The following is a 22,807-nucleotide window of genomic DNA, read 5'->3' on the forward strand; positions in this document are numbered from 1 at the left end:
TGGTTTTGGCTCAGTCGTCCTTTCTCTCTCATTACTGGCAGTGAAGAACGTGCATAACACCAGCACTTCAGGATATTCACGCTGTTAACAGTACTTACTCCCCTCCAACAACACAATTCCATACTCATATTGTAACAATACCTTCCTATTGTCTTAATTACAAAGCATCCCATTTTGAGTTTACTCCATGATACTCACCGTAAGAACTAACTACATAAGCTCTATTAACACACATGGGTATAAAATTAACTGAAGTTTCCTGAAAAAGGGCTGAACACCATTCCGCTCCGTATCTCTTTGCTTTATTATAATGCTCCTTAAAAGATGACACTGCAGTTCAAGTCCGGTACCACTCTACAGAACAATGAATAGTGTTCACCGAAATTGCCATTCCTGTGAACTTCACAAGAGACACATCAGGAAAATAAAAGATACAGCACTCCATACTGACCAAGGTTCTGCTGGCATGAAAAAGGGCTCTACAGCTAGAGGTCACTAAGTCATCACAATCAAACTCTAGTAAGGGACATCAAAATGTTTATTTCTGTTTAAATGACTGACTGCTCAAGCCTTTCTCAACAGGACTACTGAAATTTAATATGGCCAAAGTAAAGTGAGAACTGCGATACCTTGGTAGACTGCTGCTCTTCAAGAGGACCACTGTATCTTTAAATGTATCCTGGATTAAACAACAAAGGTTTTACCTACACTTGTTAAATTATTGCACAGATCATTACACTGATAAATACATTATGAACTCATGGAATGTTATACAGTCTGGCCTGGAAAATAAAAGCAGCGGCATTACCCTTGAGGTTTCAACCACGAGGGAGAACTGGCCAAGCACTTCTTGAAATGGAATTATTATTAACAGGTTTCAAACCACAAATGAGACATTTTAAAACAATCCCTAACTCCTAGGATTAGGTTCCTGGGAACATTCTCTTTCACTCTTTTGGAAGTGGCACTTTGTTTGAATGCCTTCAAGTTTTACTTTTATCGGCCTACCTGGAGGGATCCAGCTGCTCTGTATTTTCCAACTTTGAAGCCATACAAAGAAATAAAACCATTTGAAACACAAGGAAATTTAAACCAATGTCCAACGGTTGCAGTGATCACTTCACCGACTGCGCTCTCTTCTGGCAACGGGCTTGTATGACTTAAAATTGTTAATTTGGGATTAAAAAAAGTGGAATTCATGAGCACTTGCTCCACACGTGCAACCTGATTACGTGCATCCTGCCAAACAGCGGAAGCTTCCCAGCCAGCTGCTCTCAAAAAAAGTAAATCCAACAAAACAGGTTTTGCAAAAGAAAATGTCCTCATTTCATCTTCTCCTCTGGAAGACACTGTAAAACATTCACATTCAGACAAGTCATTAAAAAAAAAACCAACAAAACTATTGGCCTGTCAAACCGAGACCAGTTGGTATACTAGTTAGGTGGCTGAAGTTACACTTTCTGCCGTTATATTTTTATATTGTTTTTTAGTATCTTCCATTAACACCTTTCTGGGAGTTGTAGCATTTGTTGCCTCTCTACAGCACCGCAAAAAGAGAGACGGCAACTCATCTGCCATTGTCAACTGGAAAAAAAATCATTACCCAAGGGCTCTGCCTGAGTAGGGCCCTGGCTGTTTAATTTAGAACAAAGTCTCAAGAGATACAAAAATCAAACCAGAAGAATAAAAAAAAGGCTCATGCCAATCATGGCTGTAAGTGATGTATAAATAAAACAGTTTTCTCCTAGGCAAACCACACAACTGAGCAGAACGTTCGCATCAGCATCACAATACTGCTGATTGAACGGACTGAAATAAAACTTAACCTGCTACGAGCTATTTCAGGAGGTCTATGAAAGAGAAACAGTAATAAACTGGTATGCAGGAAGCTAAATCAGTTTCACATCGCTCCAAACAGACACCAGCAGTCGGACAGTGCAGCCCATGGGCTGCGTTTTCCTGTCACTGCTGCTGTGGCGCTTCCCAAAGCCGAACGGTGATGACAAGGAGGCAACAGAGACGTGTGCATCAAAATGCAGTTAGTCGGACATGCAGTTAAGCTATGTCGAAAGTCTAACTTGAGAAAAAGCAGAACAAAATCCTTGTTTTACAGTCAGGCTGTAGATGTCTGCAAATGGTACCAGCAGCAGGACTGGAAACCAAGATCCCTCGAGCCTCTGGGTCAGCAAGAACGTCTCAGACGCCTTGCAAGACTTGGCCTAGAGCAGGGCTTCGGCTGTGAGCAGCTCCGGGTCCTGCTGCACGAGCTTCAAATACCACGGGACGATAAGAAATAACAACTCTTGCAGGACAGAGATAGAGTAAGACCAGAAAAATATTCTGTTCACCATCTGAAAGATCCTACTAATAGAAATACACAATCAGGCTATAAATAGAGCTACTTAGACTTAAGCCTTTAAAATCTGCTACTTTTGAGGTGATTCATAGATTTTCCTTAACCTCTTGATATTACTTTCCTTCCTTAACCTCAGGATATTACTACAAACTCAAAAACCCCTGTGAAAAGAAAAAGAAATGAAGCATTAATTGAGGTAACTTTGACAACTTAGGCTGGTTGCTTCATTGAACAAATTAACTTATTTTAAAAATAAAAGGCTTTTTAGGTACATAGTAAGATCTACCGGGTCCACAGTAAAGAACGCCATGCTGGTAGTAAAGCAGACTACATAACAATATAATGATTTAAAGTTTTCAAGTGAGCTGATTGGATTTGGGCTGAGTGTACATTTACAGCCCACCCCCCAAAAATCAAATGGGATACATAGGACACCTTTGTTGTTAAAGTCACAGATCTTCTGTAGAAGTTATGGTTTGTCTGATGCGGAACAATTCGTTGTGTCAAAACCAAGACAAAACTTCTATTCCATTCCTTAATGCTGACAAGGAGTTCCTAATGTTTCCAAAAGAGTGTTTCTCAAACAAGATCCTTGCAAAATATGCAGAGAAATACATGATAGAAACAGTGATACAGTTTGACATACTAAAGATTAATTTGGAAAACATCTGCTTAATTTAAATTTTACTATTAAATCCAGACATCTACTCATCTTGAAAGGGGCTTGCTGCCAGCCCCTCTCCTCAATGTTCTCATATTTTCCACCCATTTTTTTCCTTACTGGAATCTTTTTCAGAATTTGTTTCACTGCCAAGTTGCCAGACAGATGTCCAAAAGGCCATAAGCAGCAGAAAGATTTCATTTTTATCAGAGGAGATAAAATAAACGGGTAGAAGGAAGACAGAGAAAAAACAGACCCTATAAAATACTCAAACTGGGGAAGGGGTGGGTGAGGAAGGAGAAATCACAGCTTTGCATTTTGGCCGTGAGGAGAGCTGGACTGTGCAGAGACTGAACCTACCGAGCAAGAAGAGCCGTTGTGGATCTCCCTTGATAGCTCAGGTCAAAACTACGAGTTAATGCAAATAATTATTTAGCTCTAGGCTCCTTATTAGTTCTAAGGAGAGAAAATAAGTTTTTAAATGCTAAAAAACCTCATGAATTTTAAAAACAAAGCTCCAATAGAAAGTATTTAAAGACTATGTTGAATTGCCAGATTTAATATGGTCAGAGCAATCCATAAGGCATTTGAACTAGACCTGTTCAACTGCAGTTTGCTTATTTAATGGCTCTTTTCAAGACACACCCTGTCCTTTGTTTGCATTAAACATCTCAACTTCTGTGAGGGCTGGATGAACACCTATGAACCTATACATGCAAGGCTGTGCCATGAAAGGGTGCTTGCACTGATTGTTTTTTTCCTTCGAACATTCGTGTCAAGAAAGTCACTTCAATAGTGCAAGGAGAATATATTTATCACCATCTTTAAAAAACGGAGAGCCACCTTTATGTAATAAAAGATTCAGATGCTACTTTTTTTTTTTTCCTAAACTGGGATAGAAGAAAGGAGAACGAACAGGAAGCATAAAAGTAACAGATGAGTAAGGTCAACCACGATACTCCAGCTGCGTGTAAAACTTTCTCCCCTCGACCAGCCAGCACAGCCTCCCCTTCCCAGCTGTGCAAAACCATGTTAACAAAGTTCTACCAGTTCTGGTTGTCCCACATATCATCAGATGAAGACCCTTTTTTCGTTGCCTTGGAAGGTTTTTTGGTCTTGCTCTCCCCTCCTGTGTTTTCCCAGTTGGTCTCCCAGTTTTCCCAGCTGTCGCTGTTACTGTTCTTGTTGTTGGAGACGGTTCCCGAGCCCCACACATCCCAGCTGTCAGAGCTCTTCTTCTCGGTGGAATTGTCCACATAGGTCCAGCTCTCACTGCTTGGAGATTTATGGGCTTTAGGTGGATCTGAGTTGCCAAAGGTCTCCCAGAAGCTCTGATCCACAGCATTGTTCTGGTAGCCCTCCCCTCCACTGTTCTGGTAGCTGTTGGTCTCAGCAGGTCTTTTATGAGGGGGGTGGAAAATACAAATCAAAGGTAGAAATAAATTAGTTATGACAAATCTAATAAAAATAAATGACTACAAACACAGAAAACTGTAACACTACTGCCCTTTGCTTAAAAAAAGCCTGAGGATAAAGGAGAAAGAACTAAATACATTGCTCCAAGTTGCGTAAGCTTATATTCTAATTCACAGATTTTTGTTAACAGCCTTTTAAGTACTAATAGGTCCAGGGGAGGGGATACAACCTTGGAATAATTTTAAAATGAAGGTGTCAAGCACTATTTTGTTCTCAGTTTAACAACTGTCATAAACAAATAGATGTAATTCCTCCGGTATTACATACAGGAGGACTACCAGCAAAGATAGAACAATTTCTTCATATTTAAAATTTACCTGCTACTACTATACTGCAGAGAACGTAAATAAAATTACGTGTTTAAAGAGACACAGAAAATAATAACAAAAAAATACCTTTCAGAATTATCATCTGGCTTGCCAGAAAAAAAAGTGGTGACGTCTCGCCATCCCTTACTGCCAACTCCCTGAACCTGGAGGGAAAATGGACACTTCATTCCTTTGGACTGAACAAACACCCCTTCCAAGTCCAACAGCAAAAGCCGCAACACATTCCTCCCCTTGTTCAGATAAAGAGAACACATTTCATCCAAAAAATTCACTCACAACTTAATCATGTTGATGGGCGGGTACGTGGTTGATGTAATGAACGTACATTGACAGCATCGTGCTGCTGGGAGATGTGAAAAGTGGGTCAAGTTCAGCTTTTTCACCCATCATTGCCAATAACAGATTTTGAATTCTCTTCTAGACTTCTTTGGCAAAAAACGCTGGAATTACTCCTCACACAAAATTAAACTTAATGGCAGCACTGATGTTTTGATGTTATGACTCATGTAACTAGTATTTATATTTCTACTGTTCTACAAAACTACCTTCACCCCATTTCAGTAGTACTATTTCACTGCCCATGTAAAACGGGACAGAAGTTGCGTTCCAGAATAAACGTGACTGCTTGGAGAATCCTTTGGGAGTTATTAAAACACAATGACATCGGATTAGAAACACAAATTCTGAAGTGACACCCATGCAAGTAATTATTCTAGGTCACAGATACAGAGGATGAATCATGTGCTGGACTTCTGTACTCAGTAGCTGTAGAGAGCACTTACCACATTACCAAGCAACGACAGCAAAAGAAGACAAAGAAAAAAGGTACAGAACATTAATAAGTTTAACCACACAAATGTACCATGAGCTGTCTCCATATTCTCTAGCAGATATTCTCCTTCTGTGTTTGGGACGCTGTCTGTCCCACAACTCTTCACTGTGCCCCCGGTGAAACTCTTACAAGGACAACATCAGTCGTGCAGCTTTCTAACAACCCAAAATGAGTCCTCCATACCAAAAATTCCACTTCCAAAATTTCTGTATTCAACACAAGGAAACTAAAGCTGCGTTGTGGTTTTGTTTCACTACGAACTTTGCATAAGAATGTGGAGACTGGCTCAGTGTTTGGCCTCCTTCAAGGCAGGGAGGCCACGTCATACCTTGCTGGCCAACTGCGATACCCCCACGGTCACCTCCTCCAATATTCTCCCCTCTTTCACCTACGTGAATCAAAGTATTGGTAATTAGTCATAAAATAAAGTATTGTTGAAACCTTCGGACAAGCTTACTTGGGCTTAACAGCTAAAAAAACAGTGTAAAAAAGACCTGAAAGTAAATCAAAATGTACTTAAGCCAAAGCTAACTAAGTTAAGAAAACTACATATAAAGTCCATTGATCTTTAACGGAGTGAACCTCAGTCATTTGAAGTTCGTGGGAATTTTCTACTGATATACTACAGTTTGACAAAGGTATCATTACACTAATGCTGTGCATAAAAACACCAATACAACTTGAAAACGTGACATTTTATAAATATATTTTAATAGATTAAAAAAACGTGGTTTGGAGAGGTTAAAAACCTAGCAGATCCATTTTACTCCCTATCTTCTATACATTCTTATTTAAATATTATAAGGGCTCTGAACCTTGAACAATTGGTGCCTTTCACCAATTAATAAGTGGCAACTGTTCCAAAGTAAGTGACTTTCCATGACCATCTATGTGCCAGGCAGTGATCAGTGAATAATTACTTCAGAAAGTGACACCTATTTAGAATTAACAGCACAACATCCTAAGGGAAATAGACTTTTTTTTTTTTAAATATAGAATGCAACATTCCTCATTAAATTGACCTACAAAATGAAAATCAGCTCAAGGAAATGCACCCTAAAAATAACCCTGAAAACAAGTCCTCTGAACTAAGTTGGGGATAATTCTAGGGAACAGGAAAACAGTCTTCTCCTGTGATTTGGAATGCAATGTAAAGAATGTTGAATTAATAAAGGTAAGGCAAGTGAAATTATTTTGTAATGTGATTAAACCATTATTTTCAAATCAAAAACTAATCCATATCCCAAAGTGGTGCCACTGCTTCTCTTACGAGAGCACCATTAGTCTGCTTTACCAAAACCAATACAATTTGGGAAAAGGTACATAGGTGAGCACAGCACCATCTTCTCAGAAAATAGATCGACATTTTGGAGCTGAGCCAAAATCCTAGAAGGACAAAACAAACACATGCCAAATGGGAAAGAGTTTTTTTCAACATATGAAACAGAAAGGCAACATTTGACAGTATGGAGAATCTTTGCCTAAAATCTGCAGTCTCAGTGATCTCTCCTCAGACTGTCTTGCTTTTTGCATATGCCCACTAGTGATTATCTATGTTTTCTCAAGTCAGCCTGTGTTCTTTTTTTCCAGCTGCTGTTGGAAATGCCATCAGCCACATGTTCTTCGTCACTAACAATTGTAAAGATGAAAATCTGCTTCAAACTAGTTTTCTAGAAACAACACCGCAACTAGGACGGCTACACAAAATGTCCCTTTAGAGCGCACTTTGCGCATTAATGTGTGCAAAACTTGGTACTAACTGACTGACACAATACTCTGAATGAACACAAAGGTTGCAAGAACATGCTCATTTAATGATAAATTGGCCGCATTCATCTTGAATTTATACTTTGCCCCAACTTTGCTGCCGTCAAGGAGGCATCACCTGAACTACAGCAGCTCAAAGATGCTTCATTGAGTTTCAGCAGTGCTGGCAGCCTGGTGGGTAAGACACTGGGAACTTAACACTCCAAGATAATACTAATCTAACCATTCTTTTTGTTAAACATCAATTTTTATATCCATTTAGGGTGCATTTTCATCTTGTTCCCTCTTCCAAAGCATGAAATGTAGAAAACAGTATCTAACTGGGAAGAATGTAACAGACTCTTAAGGACATTGGAAAGATTGGTGGGGGGGAATCGTCCTCATTATTTCTTTGCTAACACACCACCCTTGAATTATTTCATGTTTCCCCTTTGCTACTGTGCTTATATGAGAAGAGAGAAAGAGGTTGCAAACTGGGCACTTGTGGTAGGAGGAAACGATCATTCCCTAAGTCAGCACAACCAAGTTCTGCAAGTCACGTACTAGTTCCAAAGTTACCTTTTCCTGTGCAGGTTTGAGAACATTTTCATTTAATGTCTGACCTAACTCTGATGCCTATTTAAAAGCAAAACAAAAATAAAGTCAGTTATATTTTCCTTTATAAAAAAAACCCACACACCAAAACCCTCAGCCGACGTCTTTTCTGCAGACTAATTTCTTGGCATTATCTCCAAAAACACGTGAAGCCTTAAGCTTTGATTTGTACAAGCAGAACGAGCTGAAAAGCACACACAGTACAGTGCTGCAGAAGACATTAAAAGAAAAGAAATTAAACCAGCTGCACATGGCAAGAGGTTGTTGGAGCTGCCCAGAGCTCAAGCCAAGGCTGAGCTTGCCCTGAAGCAGAAGCGATGGTTCGACCAGCACCAGCTGAGATGGGCCCGTGCTGAAAATTGGGAAGAACCGACCTCATCCACCCTTATTTTTCCTTATTAATGGAATTACTTGTGGAATTAGATCTTCTAAGCATATTTTCCACTAGTTCTTCTATCCTGTAGTGCTGCTATTATCATCTGTTAATGACAGCCCAATTATTTCTAAGCTCTACACAAGAGGCAAAGCTGACAGAAAATTTTTGTAATCTTTTCTACAGCTCCAGGTTTGCAGGGAGATAAAACAACGAACTTCAGGAACCTCTTTCAATCCAGAACAAGATGCATATGGATATTGTACTTCAGAGGCATCTCACAAAAAAGTAAGCCCACAGTACAAGCTGCAAAATTACTTTCATAAGATGATATTGACAAGGACGCAGGGTCTGCAAATGTTTCATTGGAAATCATTCCTTTCCCTACTACAATAATAAGCCTTTGATTGTTTTAAACTTTTTTTCAGAATTGCCACATTATACCAATTACATTCTGATTTAGCCCAATTAATCTAAAAGGGCCGGTTTGGTTGCCAAACTTTATTCCTAAACATTAGCAGAATTTCCATTTCCTAAGGGTTTTATCCTATCGAGATTCCTGAATTTTCATTTCCCAAGGGTTTTATCTTCTCGCTAACACTGGCTGGGGTGAGAGCCGCCACTCCTGTTCTTCCTGGGAATTAAGCACCTTGAAAATCTTTCCTCTGCAGATTCCCAGGTGTCTAAAAAGCCTTTCTGCTGGGATCTCCCTCTCCCCAACCACCGTCATCTCCTCACCAGTTCAAAAGTTCTTTGAGAAGACAAAGGTAAAGGTGACCCCACTTCCACCTAGTAAAATAGGTGAATATGAATATGGCTTGTTTCCATTGGACATGAGGCTAGAAAATGTTTAAGAAAAACAAGAAAGGGGACTTTTCATCTTTGAAAACATCCTCCAGTCTATTAAACCTGCCAAATTGTTTATGCTGTATAATAAAGAGCATACTACACTAAGACTAACAGTTCAGATGTGCTAAGTGAAGTCGTCACTTGAATTAGGAAGAATTCCTTTATTATCCCATTTACTCAACCACAAAATCTTGTGAATACAGAAAAGGGAGATTTGGGTGCTTCTTTATCTTTACTATTGTTGAATTTAGGACACTGTCCTAACCACCATTACAAACACTATATTATGGGGCATTTATTAAAGAATCTGCCTTCAAACAACACCCCAGGGCAGCTCTTGGTATCATGCACTCCTGGCTCAGACGTGCAGAGATCCTGAACTCATCTGTGTCTGTGAAGAGCACGGACAAAAGCACAGCACATTTTCTGAGAGTGAGAGCTTGGGTATCTCTATCCAATTTAACCTATTTTAAATAGGTTTGGAGAAACATTACCATATGAAACACATAACATTATTGTAAACAGATTTGACTTAAGGCAAAAAAAAAGAAAGACAGCTCAAGAGCAAATGTACATATTCAGCACGAACAGTGACAAGGAGTCCATGCACAAGAATATACGTGAGGGTGTTACCGGCTCTGGCTGCTGCTTGTAGCCCCAAAACTTTACCCAGACAGCACAAGAGAAAGAGCAAGGAAGGTAGAAGCAGCTTTTAGCAAAAAATTGGCAGCATTTTTTCAGGTAAGTTAAGTAGCATGAACCTTTTCCAACTTTAACATCTACTGCCAAGATAAACAGTTAATATGTTTGGGCGCTGGACACCAAATATACTTTTAAGCAACATATCACATCAAAAAGATGTTCAAACTCTTCAACAGAGCAAAAAATGAGATGTCTGAGGAATAAAAGCTAAGCTTCAGTAACAGCTTAGACTCTGAGCACCATGTTGCCGTGGTCCTTGTCAGTAGATGCAATGAGCTTTTCACATTCAATATTATATTTACACTTGCTAATAATACTAAAGAAAGAAACAATTTTCTAAAAGGGAAACTACGAGAAGGAGCCAAATAAGATGACTCGTAGAACACTTGTTTTTTCTTACATAAGCCAAGCAGCAAATACTTTAAAGCTTTCAAGTATCAAGTCTGGGTGCTCTAACAAGACATTCTGGTTGCAAAACACACTCAAGTTTGGTTTGTGATGTGTAATATTAACATCTTACTCATACAGCTGCTTGAACACCAACACCTGCAGCTTCGCTTTTGTTTGATATGCACATCAGAAAGCATCCAGGGTAACGCTCCACGTACAGGAAGAGTTACAGTTCAAAGTAAAACCATATCATATATGAATATATGTAAGCCCTCTCTCACTCAAAACTCGGGCACATTAAGAATACTATTAATTTACACATTCTTACATTTGAATTTAAAACTTTTCCATGCAAACACATCTTGCTTATGTCAGAGCTCTGTGTAATTCAGGTCCAACTGTCTCTGGTTTAACCCTAATTTGAAAGTGGAAATGCTTTTGTATTTGCTACTTTTTACATACACACAAGCAAGTTAATAACAATATTAAGCAGTTCACATTTGTAATATTGTGTTAGGCTTTAGCAATTGAAAGATGGCTTGTGTTACATTTTATCACAAAGAATACTACTTCCAGATACACCACATCTAAGGTGCACAAAAATAAGGGTATTTTAAATCTGCAAGCATGAATTAAAGCATTCATACTCCTGCTTCTCCAATGTATCTGACAGTTGTACACAGCAGAGTAGCACTGTTTATTTCTCGCTTAATTTGATCACTGCAGTTGACTGCAATTCCCACAGAAAGAAAAACTAGAACCTAAAAATTACTGTGTACTATGAAGGATGAACACACTGGTCTGCTGACAATCAAGTCTAAATGAATTGGTGCAGGCAAATACATAACATTTAAAGCCAATTACAGTCTATAAGACAGAGCTCAATCTATAATCACCTTTTGACTTGCTTGAGATCCAAATCTGGTAGCCTATGGAAAAAAACAAACAAACAAATATATTCAAGTTTAAAAAATCAAAGGTTTTATTCTCAGTAAACACACACATTTCCAAATGTTCTCCGAGATGAATGGACCTGTACCAGAATTCCACACTGAACAGAGAATATCCATCTCAGCACCTCTGACACCCCCGATTGCTCCAGGAAAGCATCAGCCTTTCCCAACTAACAACAGTGCAAGGAAGAGCCTTCAGCATGGACCAGACCTCGGTGGGGCACTGCAGGCGAGTATCAATATCTTTGTCTCTCGGAACATCACCCAAATTATTTTGCTCAATTGGTGACTGTTATGCTCACAAAAGTTTGGAAGAATTACTAAACAAAACTGAGAAAAAGTTGTAATGCACTATTTCCCCAAAAAAACCCTTTAAATCTCTTTCCACTACCACCTACTTAAAATTTAATAAATCTTTAATCCCTCTGGTTTCGGGCTACAGTTCATTGAATGACTGTCACCTAAATGTGCAAACCTGCAGAACACGCAGAGCATGAAGACCTTGCCTCAGTTTTCCCCAAACTGCCCCTCTGGGCACAAGTTCTGCCAAACAAGTTTCCCATTTAAACTGACAAAAATGCTGTAGTTAGAGAGCAAAGGAGGGGAAACATATAAAACCATCAGCAATTTGTAACTTGGTATTCAATTCCTGCTGAGGAATGCAATTTGGCCTTACATGGCATAGAATGAAATTTCTGCTTTACGAACAAAACATTTTTGTTGAGTTCTCTCTCGATGCTTCCATCCCGTGGACATATTTACAAAAAGGTCCAACCAGAAACACAAGGAACGGTTAAAGCAGAGATTTGGATTCAATGTGCATCTAATTTATATGCCATAGGCAAAAATACACAAAAAGCAGAGTTTAGTTTTTCTTGGTAACACTTTTAAAGATACATCCCTATTAGAACACTAACAGAGCATGAATTACATTGAAATATCTTTAGTTTACTTACACCCTCTTTAGCAGCTGAGGCAATCTTGCTTGCTCCAGTTGTAAAACTGCTCCATCCCTTTAAAGGAAGTGAGAATGTTGTAAGCTACATGTGAATAATAGTGAATAACCAAGTGTTCACTCTTACATGTTAAATGAAGTCAAAATCTTCTTTAGTACAGCTTGTCCTGGAGCCATAAAAACTACTCACTACTAAGCAGAAATTATAGTCTCTCATTTAACTGTAATATAGTGATGAATTTCCATTATCTGCGTCAAAACAGCTGCAATTTGAACAAACCCAACTACTTCACATGTTATCCTACTAAAAATGGCAACATAAAAAAAAAATCTTCCCTCCCTTAAGGAAAATAAGAACAAAAAGAAGACATTAAAGCCTTAGTAAACAGAGACCGGCTCTTCAACAGGCAGGGACTGGATGGGGGGGATCAAGGAGCAGCTAAAATGTATGACTGGGAAAAGCTGAAATCTCCTTGTACATAATAATGAATGAAGAAACAGATACAGGTTTTTTTCCTTGCAGATCATCATCAATTAATTTTAAGCTGTGCTGCAGAATCTTTTCAATATGGCTCTACAAATGCTAGGTTATTATCTGTGTCTACCATTGCCTTTTATCAACTTCATTTCCACCAAGTGTGTATGTTTTGTTTAAAGTGTGGATGTTTTGGTAACTTATTACTTTTTGGGTAATTTCCACACAAAGGCTGTAAAAAGGAGAATCTTTTTCTCATTAGCCCTTCTATTTAATTGGACTATACCACCTTTTTAGGTTGAGAGAACATCTTTTAAAAAGAAAAAGCAGCAAAAATATTTTTTGCCTATCCTGCATTAGTTATTTTTCTTGTCCTATGCTGACAGACTAAAAGATAATTGTCACTATTTGCAGAAGACAAAGTGATGAGGTGATGTATCTTGTGGTTTTTATGAGTCTCACAGGACTCAAGATGAACCTAAACTGCAATTCCACCTGTTCTTTACGGGACGAGTTGGACAGTGTGGTCTGTGAATTCAACAGAATGTTCTCCTTCTGATAGGCAACAGCAGAAAATAGCGTATATACATAAATACGGCACCCGAGGGGAAAAATGATCACACACCATGGAAGGAAAATTGGTTTCCTCTCTAGGATGAATACACATGCAAATATTCACTCTCACCATAATAAACGATATAAAATTGCACTGTAGTGTGTGCCTGTGGTCACAAGATGGCATTTGAGTCACGTTCCAATGACATCTCAGATTCAAATGATGGTTAACAGTAACCTGGACAACACGGTGTCATCTCTCCCTTGCTGCCTTAGCACATCTGCAATCCATTACAGATGTGGGTTCCAATCTGAACTCTCTGGCGTACAATCTATGACATACCTAGAAAATACTCAGCAGAACTATATTAAGCACCCTTTGGGTTCACCTGGATTACCACAGAAAGGTTCAGGCGTTACCTTTTTCTATTATGTTCTAGTGAAATTATTATATTTAAATCAAACGAGCAAACAACAGAAACAGGTGTGAATATTAAGACTTATTCACGCTCTACAGACTAATGGCCACTAACCCTAGTAGGAAACTTTATTTTATTTCAAAGTGACTCCAAATCCCAAATACTGCACTGTTACTCTGCAGCCAAAGCACCAATATGTCCCCCACTGCCTCTGACTTTATTCCCATTTTCCTTCAACAACGCATCCTTCATTATCTCTACTTTAATCATGGCAACTGTTCAACCATATGCTGTTATCTCTTCACACCCCATCACAAGTATTTCAAATGTTTTCATCGCTGCTCAGGGCTTCTGGCACCCATGTACACACACATTTCACTTGTTTTCCATTGAACACACCTAATATGGTTAATCTATTTTGAGCATTACCAGCCTAACTACTATTCCCAACAGGTAATTACTTTTTTTCTCCAAGCCATGTTGAGTATTAGTTCTCAATCCAGTGCTAAATCCTCATTTCCTTATTTCTATGAACTGACACCAGCAATAATTCCTAAGTTTTGGTCAAGTTTCGCCTTTTAAAGTATATCTTCTTCCCTCTTTGAGAATACAACCAACACTCTACATCTCTCTGGATCTACCTGCAGTCTTTAGTTTCTCTGTTTATATCATCCCATAACAGGATAAAACAGAACAAAATAATAACTGAGGTCACAGAAAGCTTCCAGCATTTCCTTACCGAGTACAATGAAGACATTGCATTGTTCAGGAAGTCATCCTCTTTTTTTGGAGGGTTTACTGTGTTTCCAAACCCCACATAGCGATTCTCTTGGCCACTACCATAAGAAATTTAATAAACAGTACCTGTATTAGCATGGATTCATTAAAACAATTACACAAAACCTGAAATGCATGAAAGAATGATAATTGTTTAACAGACTTTAAAATACACCTGCGAACAAGTCCTAATGCATCTGGCACCCAAAATACAAACCCACTCACTTCATAAAGACATAAAATCAAGAAGGATCCACCAGTGAGCCCTTGCAAATTAAAGTGTCTGCTACACAAGCTAATGTGGCCTTAATAACTCTCCAGGTTTAACAGATCATAATACCAGAAATCTGAGTATATCCTCATAAAGAGATACATGAAAATGGGAAAAAGAAAGATAGAAGTAAACAGAGTTAGCTTTAGAAATACTTCTGTTTAACTCAAATCACTATAAGACATCATCTATACTAAAAATTCACTTGTTAGGAGCTCTCCACAGTACCATTTACTGTTATAAGATCTTTCTTCAATGCTATTCAAACATTTTTGTAACACGAATGCATTAAGAGTCACTTTCCTTCCTCTTACCCTTTATCATATATTATTAACACATTTTTAACAGTAAACAAGATGTAACCGCTAACTAGTGAATCGAGATCACAGTTGTGCAGTAGTATAATACGAGAGGACCAGGCACTCCAAAAGTTAATAAATATTGCATTACCCTTGGTAGGAGCCGACATCATCATTTAACCAGTCTTCAAAAGCCTTGTCAGAAGAGGCAGTTGCAGCCTGAGATTGTCCAGCAGAGCTATAGAAAGAAAAGATTTCAGAATTTAACTGCATAAAGCAAAACACACTAGCTCAGTAGTGCAGTTGGACGTATATCCTCATAATACAGGTGCAAAATTGATTATTTCTTTTGTCCACCAAGCGGAAAACTCTAATGCAACCACTAAAAGCCACTGGAGTACTGACTGAGTAACACAGGAGCAGACCCAGATCATGCTACTCAGACTAGGAGTAGAACTTGCCGGATGACAGCCAGGCTTGAAGTGCTCGTTCGCTTGCTTTACAACTAATTTTTCAGTTAACGTGATTCTTTACTGTAAAGAATCGCAAACACTACATGCAAATGCAAAAAGCCAAAACTGCGGCGGTCCAGCTCTGATGCTTCCCATTAGTAATTAGCACCATAAGGAAAAAGTCTGTTTCTCCCTCCCTGGCACTCAGTCACGAGCTGGAACCGCAGTGTGGTGACTGCACTTATGTGTGACTGACACCATGACAAGTCTCAGGTGTATGACAAGTTAAGATAAAACCAGCATGGCTTGTCCTCTGCTCTTGCTCACTTGTCTCTGCCACAGTTTAAGACTCAGACACAGGAGGCGAGAATTATTAGAGAAATTAAAACCCCGCTACACCTTGTATTCCTTAACTGCCACAAAACAAATGCTTGTTCAGACAACATCATCAACAGAATAAAACCAGCAAACATTCAAACTTCAGGTTTGGATCCCGTTATTGCTATATTGACATTAGATAATAGAATACACACCGATGAGTGGAAGAGAGAGACATTTTAGGCTGAGGTGGGGTCCAGTTTCTGGCAGGAGACGTTTCAATGGACCACTCCTTGCCTTCAGCTACCGTAGCTACCTAGAAGAGGTAGGAAAATAATCACACCACTGGGTGAGAGTTTTCATACAAGATATACACTGGTCCTGTCGAAGTGAGGACACCTCATTTTTTCCAATTTTCTGTGAGCTACACAAATCAATCCATTTGTTTTCACAATAAACTGATTTTTTTCTAAATCTCAGTAATGTTGAACACTGTTTTAATCTCTAGTAACGTTGAACACTGGTTTTACTTTGGGCAGCTGATTTTAGGCAACTCCTTCAAGGAGGTAATTTTGGTTTGAAGAGTAAAGACTACATTAATAGAGGTGTAAGCACTAATAATAGAACAACAGAGGAACAGAAAGAGCTGGATTTATACACTAACACAGAGTGGCTAAAACACCTACACAGAATTTAAATGTTCTCTCTGTTTCCTTCAAACAAAGGACTTGAACCTCATCTTCTCATCCCATAGCGCTCCTCCAATCCAAGTCTTAACATCAGAAAGTTAATATAAAATTTCCAAGGGCCTTGCCACAGGAACTCTGTAATTCCATTTCACATACTAAAGGGTCTTCAGCACTGAATTTACTAATTCCTTCCTTTCATCAAAATATTCCACTTTAGCCAATCATCTCCCACTCCCCTCTAAAGATGCAGAGACAACACACACGACAAACTTGAAAGTTGCATAAATATCCCAGTGAGCACAGAATGTTCCTTCTTAGCACCTCCGTGATAGGGTCAGCATAAAAATACAGGATCCTTGTAAAGCTCTAAGCTCACAAGTTCAAGTTGTTTGTCATTTCATTTTTGGAGATTGCAAAGCTCCACAAAATAATAATGCCACTACAATTACTGATTTATCTGTCCATAGGCCTGCCAGTTTTTCAAGAACCATTGCAGAGGTTCAAAAGGTTGCTGCTTTCCTCCACAACTTCAAAAACAGGTGCTCACAAAATATTTTGATATTTTCAGATAGAAGGGAGTGAGAACATGCACACAACTGAACTCACCTGATCCCTAAAAAGAGCAGCAGCTTTGCTGTTGTACTTCTCTTGCATTGACCAGCAGGGATCATAGTCATCTTGAGACTCCAAGAACTCTCGAAATTTCCTATTACCTCCAGCCTTCATTTTCTCCAGCTCAATATCCTTCCATTTGTCCATGGTTACAGAACGTACAAAACTAAAAAGCAGTTTGTTAGGACAATTAAAATCACAGTTTGTTATAATTTCCTGTTATATCAGCAAGACCACCACACAACCTACAGATGTAGCTAGAGACGTTACTTTCTAGCACTGGGCACCACACAGCGCCACACACCCCACCTAGTTACAAACAAGGTACAGAGAGTATCACTCACTCTGGAGAAGAACACAAAGCAAAACTGGCAGTGAAATATTGGAATTGACACATTTTATATCCTTCTGAGGCAAAACATTCTGTTTGCAAACATAATGAACCCTGAGATACCAACCCAACCCATCGCCTGCTTGAAAGGCTGACCTGAGGTGAACTCCCAAGCCTCGGTGTTTTCCTGAGCACTCAAGACATATCCAAATTCCGTAGGTCACACTCACCCACTGGGGGTTAAATGCACCACATTCGAAACAGACCTGTGAGAGAAAAATAATTATCTCTAACACTCAGTCATTACTCGTCCATGGGAAGTTTTCACTGTACAGCTCAAAAAGTCAAATAACGAAAATGTTACACAGAGAAAAAAATTTTAGGTGGAAGAGTTCTTAGTGTTTGGAAACGTCTTCCCCAGCAGCATAAAATTCCTTCAAATATTTATGTTGCATAAAAAGAAATGATCAATAACTTGCCTGACTTGGAAAATAAAAATTACCATAGTGACTACAAAAAGCCAGCAAGGTAATACAGTTGTGAGAGTTAAAATTAATGGGCAGAGAGCTCAACTTGATTTCATTTTCCTATTGTCTCGAAGGATAAGAAAGTAACGAAATTGAATTACTGAAGTTTCTTTCACAAAATAAGATACAACACTGAAAGTCTGGAACATTAATTCAGTCATACTACAGCCTGGCAGTAAATGCTAGCAGATCTAAAGAGAGGTGTTTCTTAAAAATAGCGATACTGCTCATACAGTGCAACAACTTAAGTACTAATGATTGGAATCACCCTTCAAGGTTTAATGCATTGATAAAAATAAAGCTGAGCCTGTCCATGGGCTGTCACATTCAAGGTAGTGTACAATCAACCTCCTTGAAATAGACCATTTTAATTAAGCTGTGCCCAAGACATCATGTGTTCAACAGACTCTGGGGGTTACAGCATTACTGGAACTTCTGAAAGACGTACCAAATATGCAGCAATGTATCCGAATACATACAAAACTTAGTGGAACTAAGACAAATATGAAATATTCAAATGTATATATTACCATTGTAGCACTAGTATGGCCAGCTAAAGACGATAGCTGTAGTAGACCGCAACATATATCAAGAGTAGGTAAAAAGAAAATGCAATTCTACAAAACTAATCTAAAGAAGATAATTTTCTCACATTGTTCTCATCTTGTGCTCTGACTTCCTTGAGAACTTTCCTTGTTCTTGGACTTGCCATGATTCTACAAAGGGAGAAAAACAAAGAAAAGTCATATTCAAGAATTTGATATTGATAAGTTGGTCCGTACCTTACAAGCACATCTCAAAGGAAAAGATACTAGAAGATACCCCCCCAAAAAAGTAATAATGATTTTTCATTAGCAAATGAATTCTAAGAAAATAAGGCAATTATTGGGACATTTACACAAAAGAGAATTCTAATTCCAAAAGTCGTGTCTCACTGGCAGACCACATCATCGTACTCTACTTTTTATGAGTCATGAAATACAGGAGCAGGGAGCAGTGTCAAGCTACAGATAAAATCCACAGTAAGAAAACTATAAATGTGACTCACACATAGTCCATCGCCTAAAACAACTGGAAGTATACAAAGCACTCATCATTAAAAGAAATACAGTGTCGGGTGCAACATCAGATTGCAGTTTAGATAGAAATTGAATTCACATTTCCAACCAATTTGCCAGTATGATATTTAAGTTAATTTTAAATAAATAACATTTCTTCTCGCTTTTTACTTCCAGTCCATCCTTTCATTTCTAGCCCAGAAAACTGACTTCTGAGACGCAATAAAAGACAGAACTCATCAGGCTGACTAGAAAACGCACCAGCTTCTTGGTCAGTCAAAAATATCAGATTGATGTTTTCATCAAAGATTGGTCTGAGGGGCAGAAGCGCCTTTATGCAAGTATTTGACATTTGTTCACTGTGCTATTTGACTAAACAGTCATAAATCCTTAAATTATCCATAGGATTAACAACCTTGCACTAATTTTAGAGGGTAAATGATTAAGCATTATATACAATTGCCAGAACCCAGTAGGGGACGGAGGGACTACATATCTTTAATTAGGAAAGCTATTTTAAAAAGAAAAGTGCTACAGGTAAGAAAACATTAAAATTGTATGACTTTAACAACATCAATTTTTTAGATATCATTAAAGCACAACAGGCTTCCTGTGAACTGCAACCACAGCGGTACAATGAATACAATTATATGCACCACCAGCTAAGACAACATGATTCATTAAGAAATAAGCTCAACATTGTACCTGTGTATTATCACTGTTAAACATAGAAGTTATTTGTGGCAGAACTCACTTCCTTTTATCTAAAGTATTTATTCCTTCATAAACATCTTGTTGACAAGCACTTAATTCTATCTAATTTACACAACGGTGTTTTCACTGGCATTTAAAATATGCTGCCTTTCAATATGAATTAATTTGTACTAGACAAAACCAGATAAATTGTGAAAAAAAAGCGGTTTAGACTGAAAAGGTTACTGCAATTATTGGTGAGTAAAACCTTCCAGTCATCCTGCATCCAGCTAAAACTGAATTATTTTTATCAATAACCAAATGGAAACTGTGTAACTTTCAGAAAACGGAAATAACAGCATTCCAATAACAATATTTAATTTCGTATAACTTACTCATGCCCATGTCAGGAGGGAGATAGCACTACACATACAATGTATTTGCTCAGATCCTAAACAGAGCCCACAAACACATTTACATGAATCAAAGTCCATGTCTTCAATCCTACTATTTATCACTGGCAAGATAAAGGAAAATTCTCCCTGTGCAGTACAGAAATTAAGTAAATAGCTTAGAAGTAACAGCCCGACAACAGTGCACACTTTGGGTCCCTCTCTGCCATATTGTTACAGTCTCTTTGTACTCTACTTCCCCAGCGACAAGTTACAAGGCCCCCTCTTTGGTTGGCCGCCTGTTCCCTTTGCTGCTACCCTTCCTTTACCATTTTTAATTCCTTTTTCCCAGGTTTTCATTCAGAATGACAAACAGAGAGAGACTATAATATATCCAAAGGAATGACAAACAGAGACAGACTATAATATATCCAAAGGCATTCCAGCCTTTATGGAGCAGAAAGAGACATTAATCCTACAGCAGCCAATATCCACACCATTTCATACGGTACAAATTTCAGACCTCCAAGCTGACAAAGCTAGCAACTGCCTTTGGGTCCGCCTTAACTTCTTTTTTTTTGACAAAAACTTTTTAAAAGAAAGACTTTGGCCAACTGCAATCTGAATGTGTGCCCGTTCCACAAGCTCCCTGACCAAACCACATCTGTCTGGTGGGAAGGCAGAGCTTCATCCGCACCACGTCATCCAAGAAAAGGAGGAGACCATTAAGGCCACCAGCTTCTTACTTTAAGTTTTCACCGGCGAATATAAATATTTTGGACTAAGCATTTCAAGGTGGAAACAGACCAACCTCACACTCTTATTTCCCAAACAATCTGTTTCTAAAACAAAAACTAGAGAAGCAGCATATGAGTTTGCACGTCAGGAATCTTTAGCTTGTTAAAAGCAAGCAAAAGGCAGACGCAACACTCGATACTTTTAAGTGAAAGTGAGCTGTGATAGCACTTTGCTTCTCTGATGTAGCAGCAAATTCACACAGCCAACCTGTAGAGAGCTTTGCAATTGAGCATATGAAGATTAAGCAAGTGACGTGGTTTGCATGACTTGATGGTCCTGCAGGCTCCCTACAGGTCTCACCAGGGCAAAAAGGCCACAGAGGCCTCATCAGCCAAAGAAACGTTTTGAACCAAACACTGCCACCCACCTCCACGGGTTCACTTTCAAATATATACCAGAAACTGCTGCATATTTTTAAAGCCGTGCAGGTTTGCTCACACCGAAGCACCGCCGCCTTACCAAGAGCTTCACGGGGGATGCAAGGAGGGCAATTTCTTCACGCACACCTGCGATATCTGGATCCAAGCTGAGTCCTGGGGGCCTCCCTCAGAACATGGTCCGATTCCCGGCGACCACACCAGTGATTTCTTTCTAGGAAAAAAAAAAAATACATATATATATATATATATATATATATATATGTATATAAAGAAGTGGATAAAATAGGGGAGGGAAATGCTGTCGTGAGGACGAGTTTAGGCCTCCTCCCTGCCACGCCAGCTGGGCGCCAGTACCTCCTGCTTTCCCTTAGGGGTGACAGCCCGGGGAAAGGTTCGGCGCTGATGCCGAGCAAAGGCTGACGGCGGCGGGGGGGGGGGGAGGGGGCACGAACCGACCCGAACGAGTGGGCCGGGGCCCGGGGGAAAGCTGCAGGGGCCGGGGACACACCGGCGGTCTTGACGCGGCACCGCCGGTCCCGCCCGGCGCCTCACGGCGCAGCCGCTGCCCCCGCCGCGGCCGGCGACGTTGCAGGGCCGTGAAGGATTGTGGGTACCCGGCTTAACCCGCTGCTGCCCGGGGAAGGAACGTGCTGGGGGCCGGGGCTTCGGCCGAGGCCCTGGGGTCGGGGATGCTGCCCCGGGGCCTCGGCCGAAGCCCTGGCCCCAGCGCGCAGGAAAGAAACGCACAGAATATTGAATTATCAAACTTTAAGGATTTATTTCAACCAAAGAAAAGCGGACTAAAGCTTTACAATGAATGTCAGTGTGTACTCCACTCCACTCCACTTTCAGACTGAAAAAACAATCAACCAACCCACCGACATTTGGGGGTTTAGAACACATGGGGGTTTAGTTCTGAGGAAAACTTATCCATAAAGCTGAATTATATCGAATTGTAGGGTCTTTTTTTAATCAATTATTTCTATGAGCGGGGGGGGTGCTGAGGCTGCGCATTTGGCCAAGGTGGGGAGAGGAGGTTGAGGGGCTGGTCTGAAACCATAAACCTCGTTTCACCTGGTCTCGAAGGACAATTTCCATCCATTGAGCTCCAGAAATATTCCCCAAAGGTGTTGTAAGGTGTTAGGGGATGGAAAGAGCACCTGGAGATGCTCTGTGATGGTAGGAGGCATGTGCCAGGAGAGTACATTTATGCTCTTCGCTGATTTCTTTTTAATAATCAACTGTAGACGCTCCAGAGCGATGCTTTAACATTTACATAGGAATCCCACCGAGACAATATGCTCCTCATTTTGAGTGCAACTCCTCGCCTGGCCTTTGTACTTAATAAGTAGGCTATTATCTTACTATCAGTGCATGGGAGATTAACAAGAGCCATTTTCATTACCATTAATGGGAGCTACATACATAACCCCCTTGCATCAATGAGAAGATAATGGACCCTTAAATGTGCCTGTGTATGAAGGACAGAGGGGGTGTATGAAATACAAAGCAAACTCAGCCTAA

The 22,807-nt window shown here is 39.6% G+C and overlaps 1 protein-coding gene across 13 annotated transcripts; it reads right to left on the reverse strand.

The window, feature by feature from the left end:
- Window positions 1-286: 286 nt before the first annotated feature.
- ARFGAP1 (ARF GTPase activating protein 1) lies at window positions 287-21,860 on the reverse strand. Of its 13 annotated transcripts, none has more exons than XM_065849535.2 (15): window positions 21,792-21,860; window positions 21,363-21,494; window positions 18,615-18,678; window positions 17,592-17,701; window positions 17,099-17,270; window positions 16,019-16,119; window positions 15,185-15,271; window positions 14,426-14,522; window positions 12,239-12,295; window positions 11,226-11,258; window positions 9,871-9,900; window positions 7,980-8,036; window positions 5,983-6,042; window positions 4,889-4,959; window positions 287-4,415 (listed from the first exon to the last, which is right to left on the reverse strand). In XM_065849535.2, exons 3-15 carry the CDS (start codon window positions 18,672-18,674, stop codon window positions 4,061-4,063), a joined length of 1,290 nt encoding a protein of 429 aa, XP_065705607.1. In that variant the 5' UTR covers window positions 18,675-18,678; window positions 21,363-21,494; window positions 21,792-21,860; the 3' UTR covers window positions 287-4,060. The 13 variants fall into 13 exon arrangements, with proteins under 13 accessions (XP_065705607.1, XP_071671505.1, XP_065705606.1 ...); XM_071815404.1 differs by having other exon boundaries at window positions 4,889-4,965; window positions 21,410-21,494; window positions 21,792-21,859; XM_065849534.2 differs by having other exon boundaries at window positions 4,889-4,965; window positions 21,792-21,859.
- Window positions 21,861-22,807: the final 947 nt, after the last annotated feature.

Source organism: Patagioenas fasciata, chromosome 16 (assembly GCF_037038585.1).
Source record: "Patagioenas fasciata isolate bPatFas1 chromosome 16, bPatFas1.hap1, whole genome shotgun sequence".
Classification (NCBI taxonomy): domain Eukaryota; kingdom Metazoa; phylum Chordata; class Aves; order Columbiformes; family Columbidae; genus Patagioenas; species Patagioenas fasciata.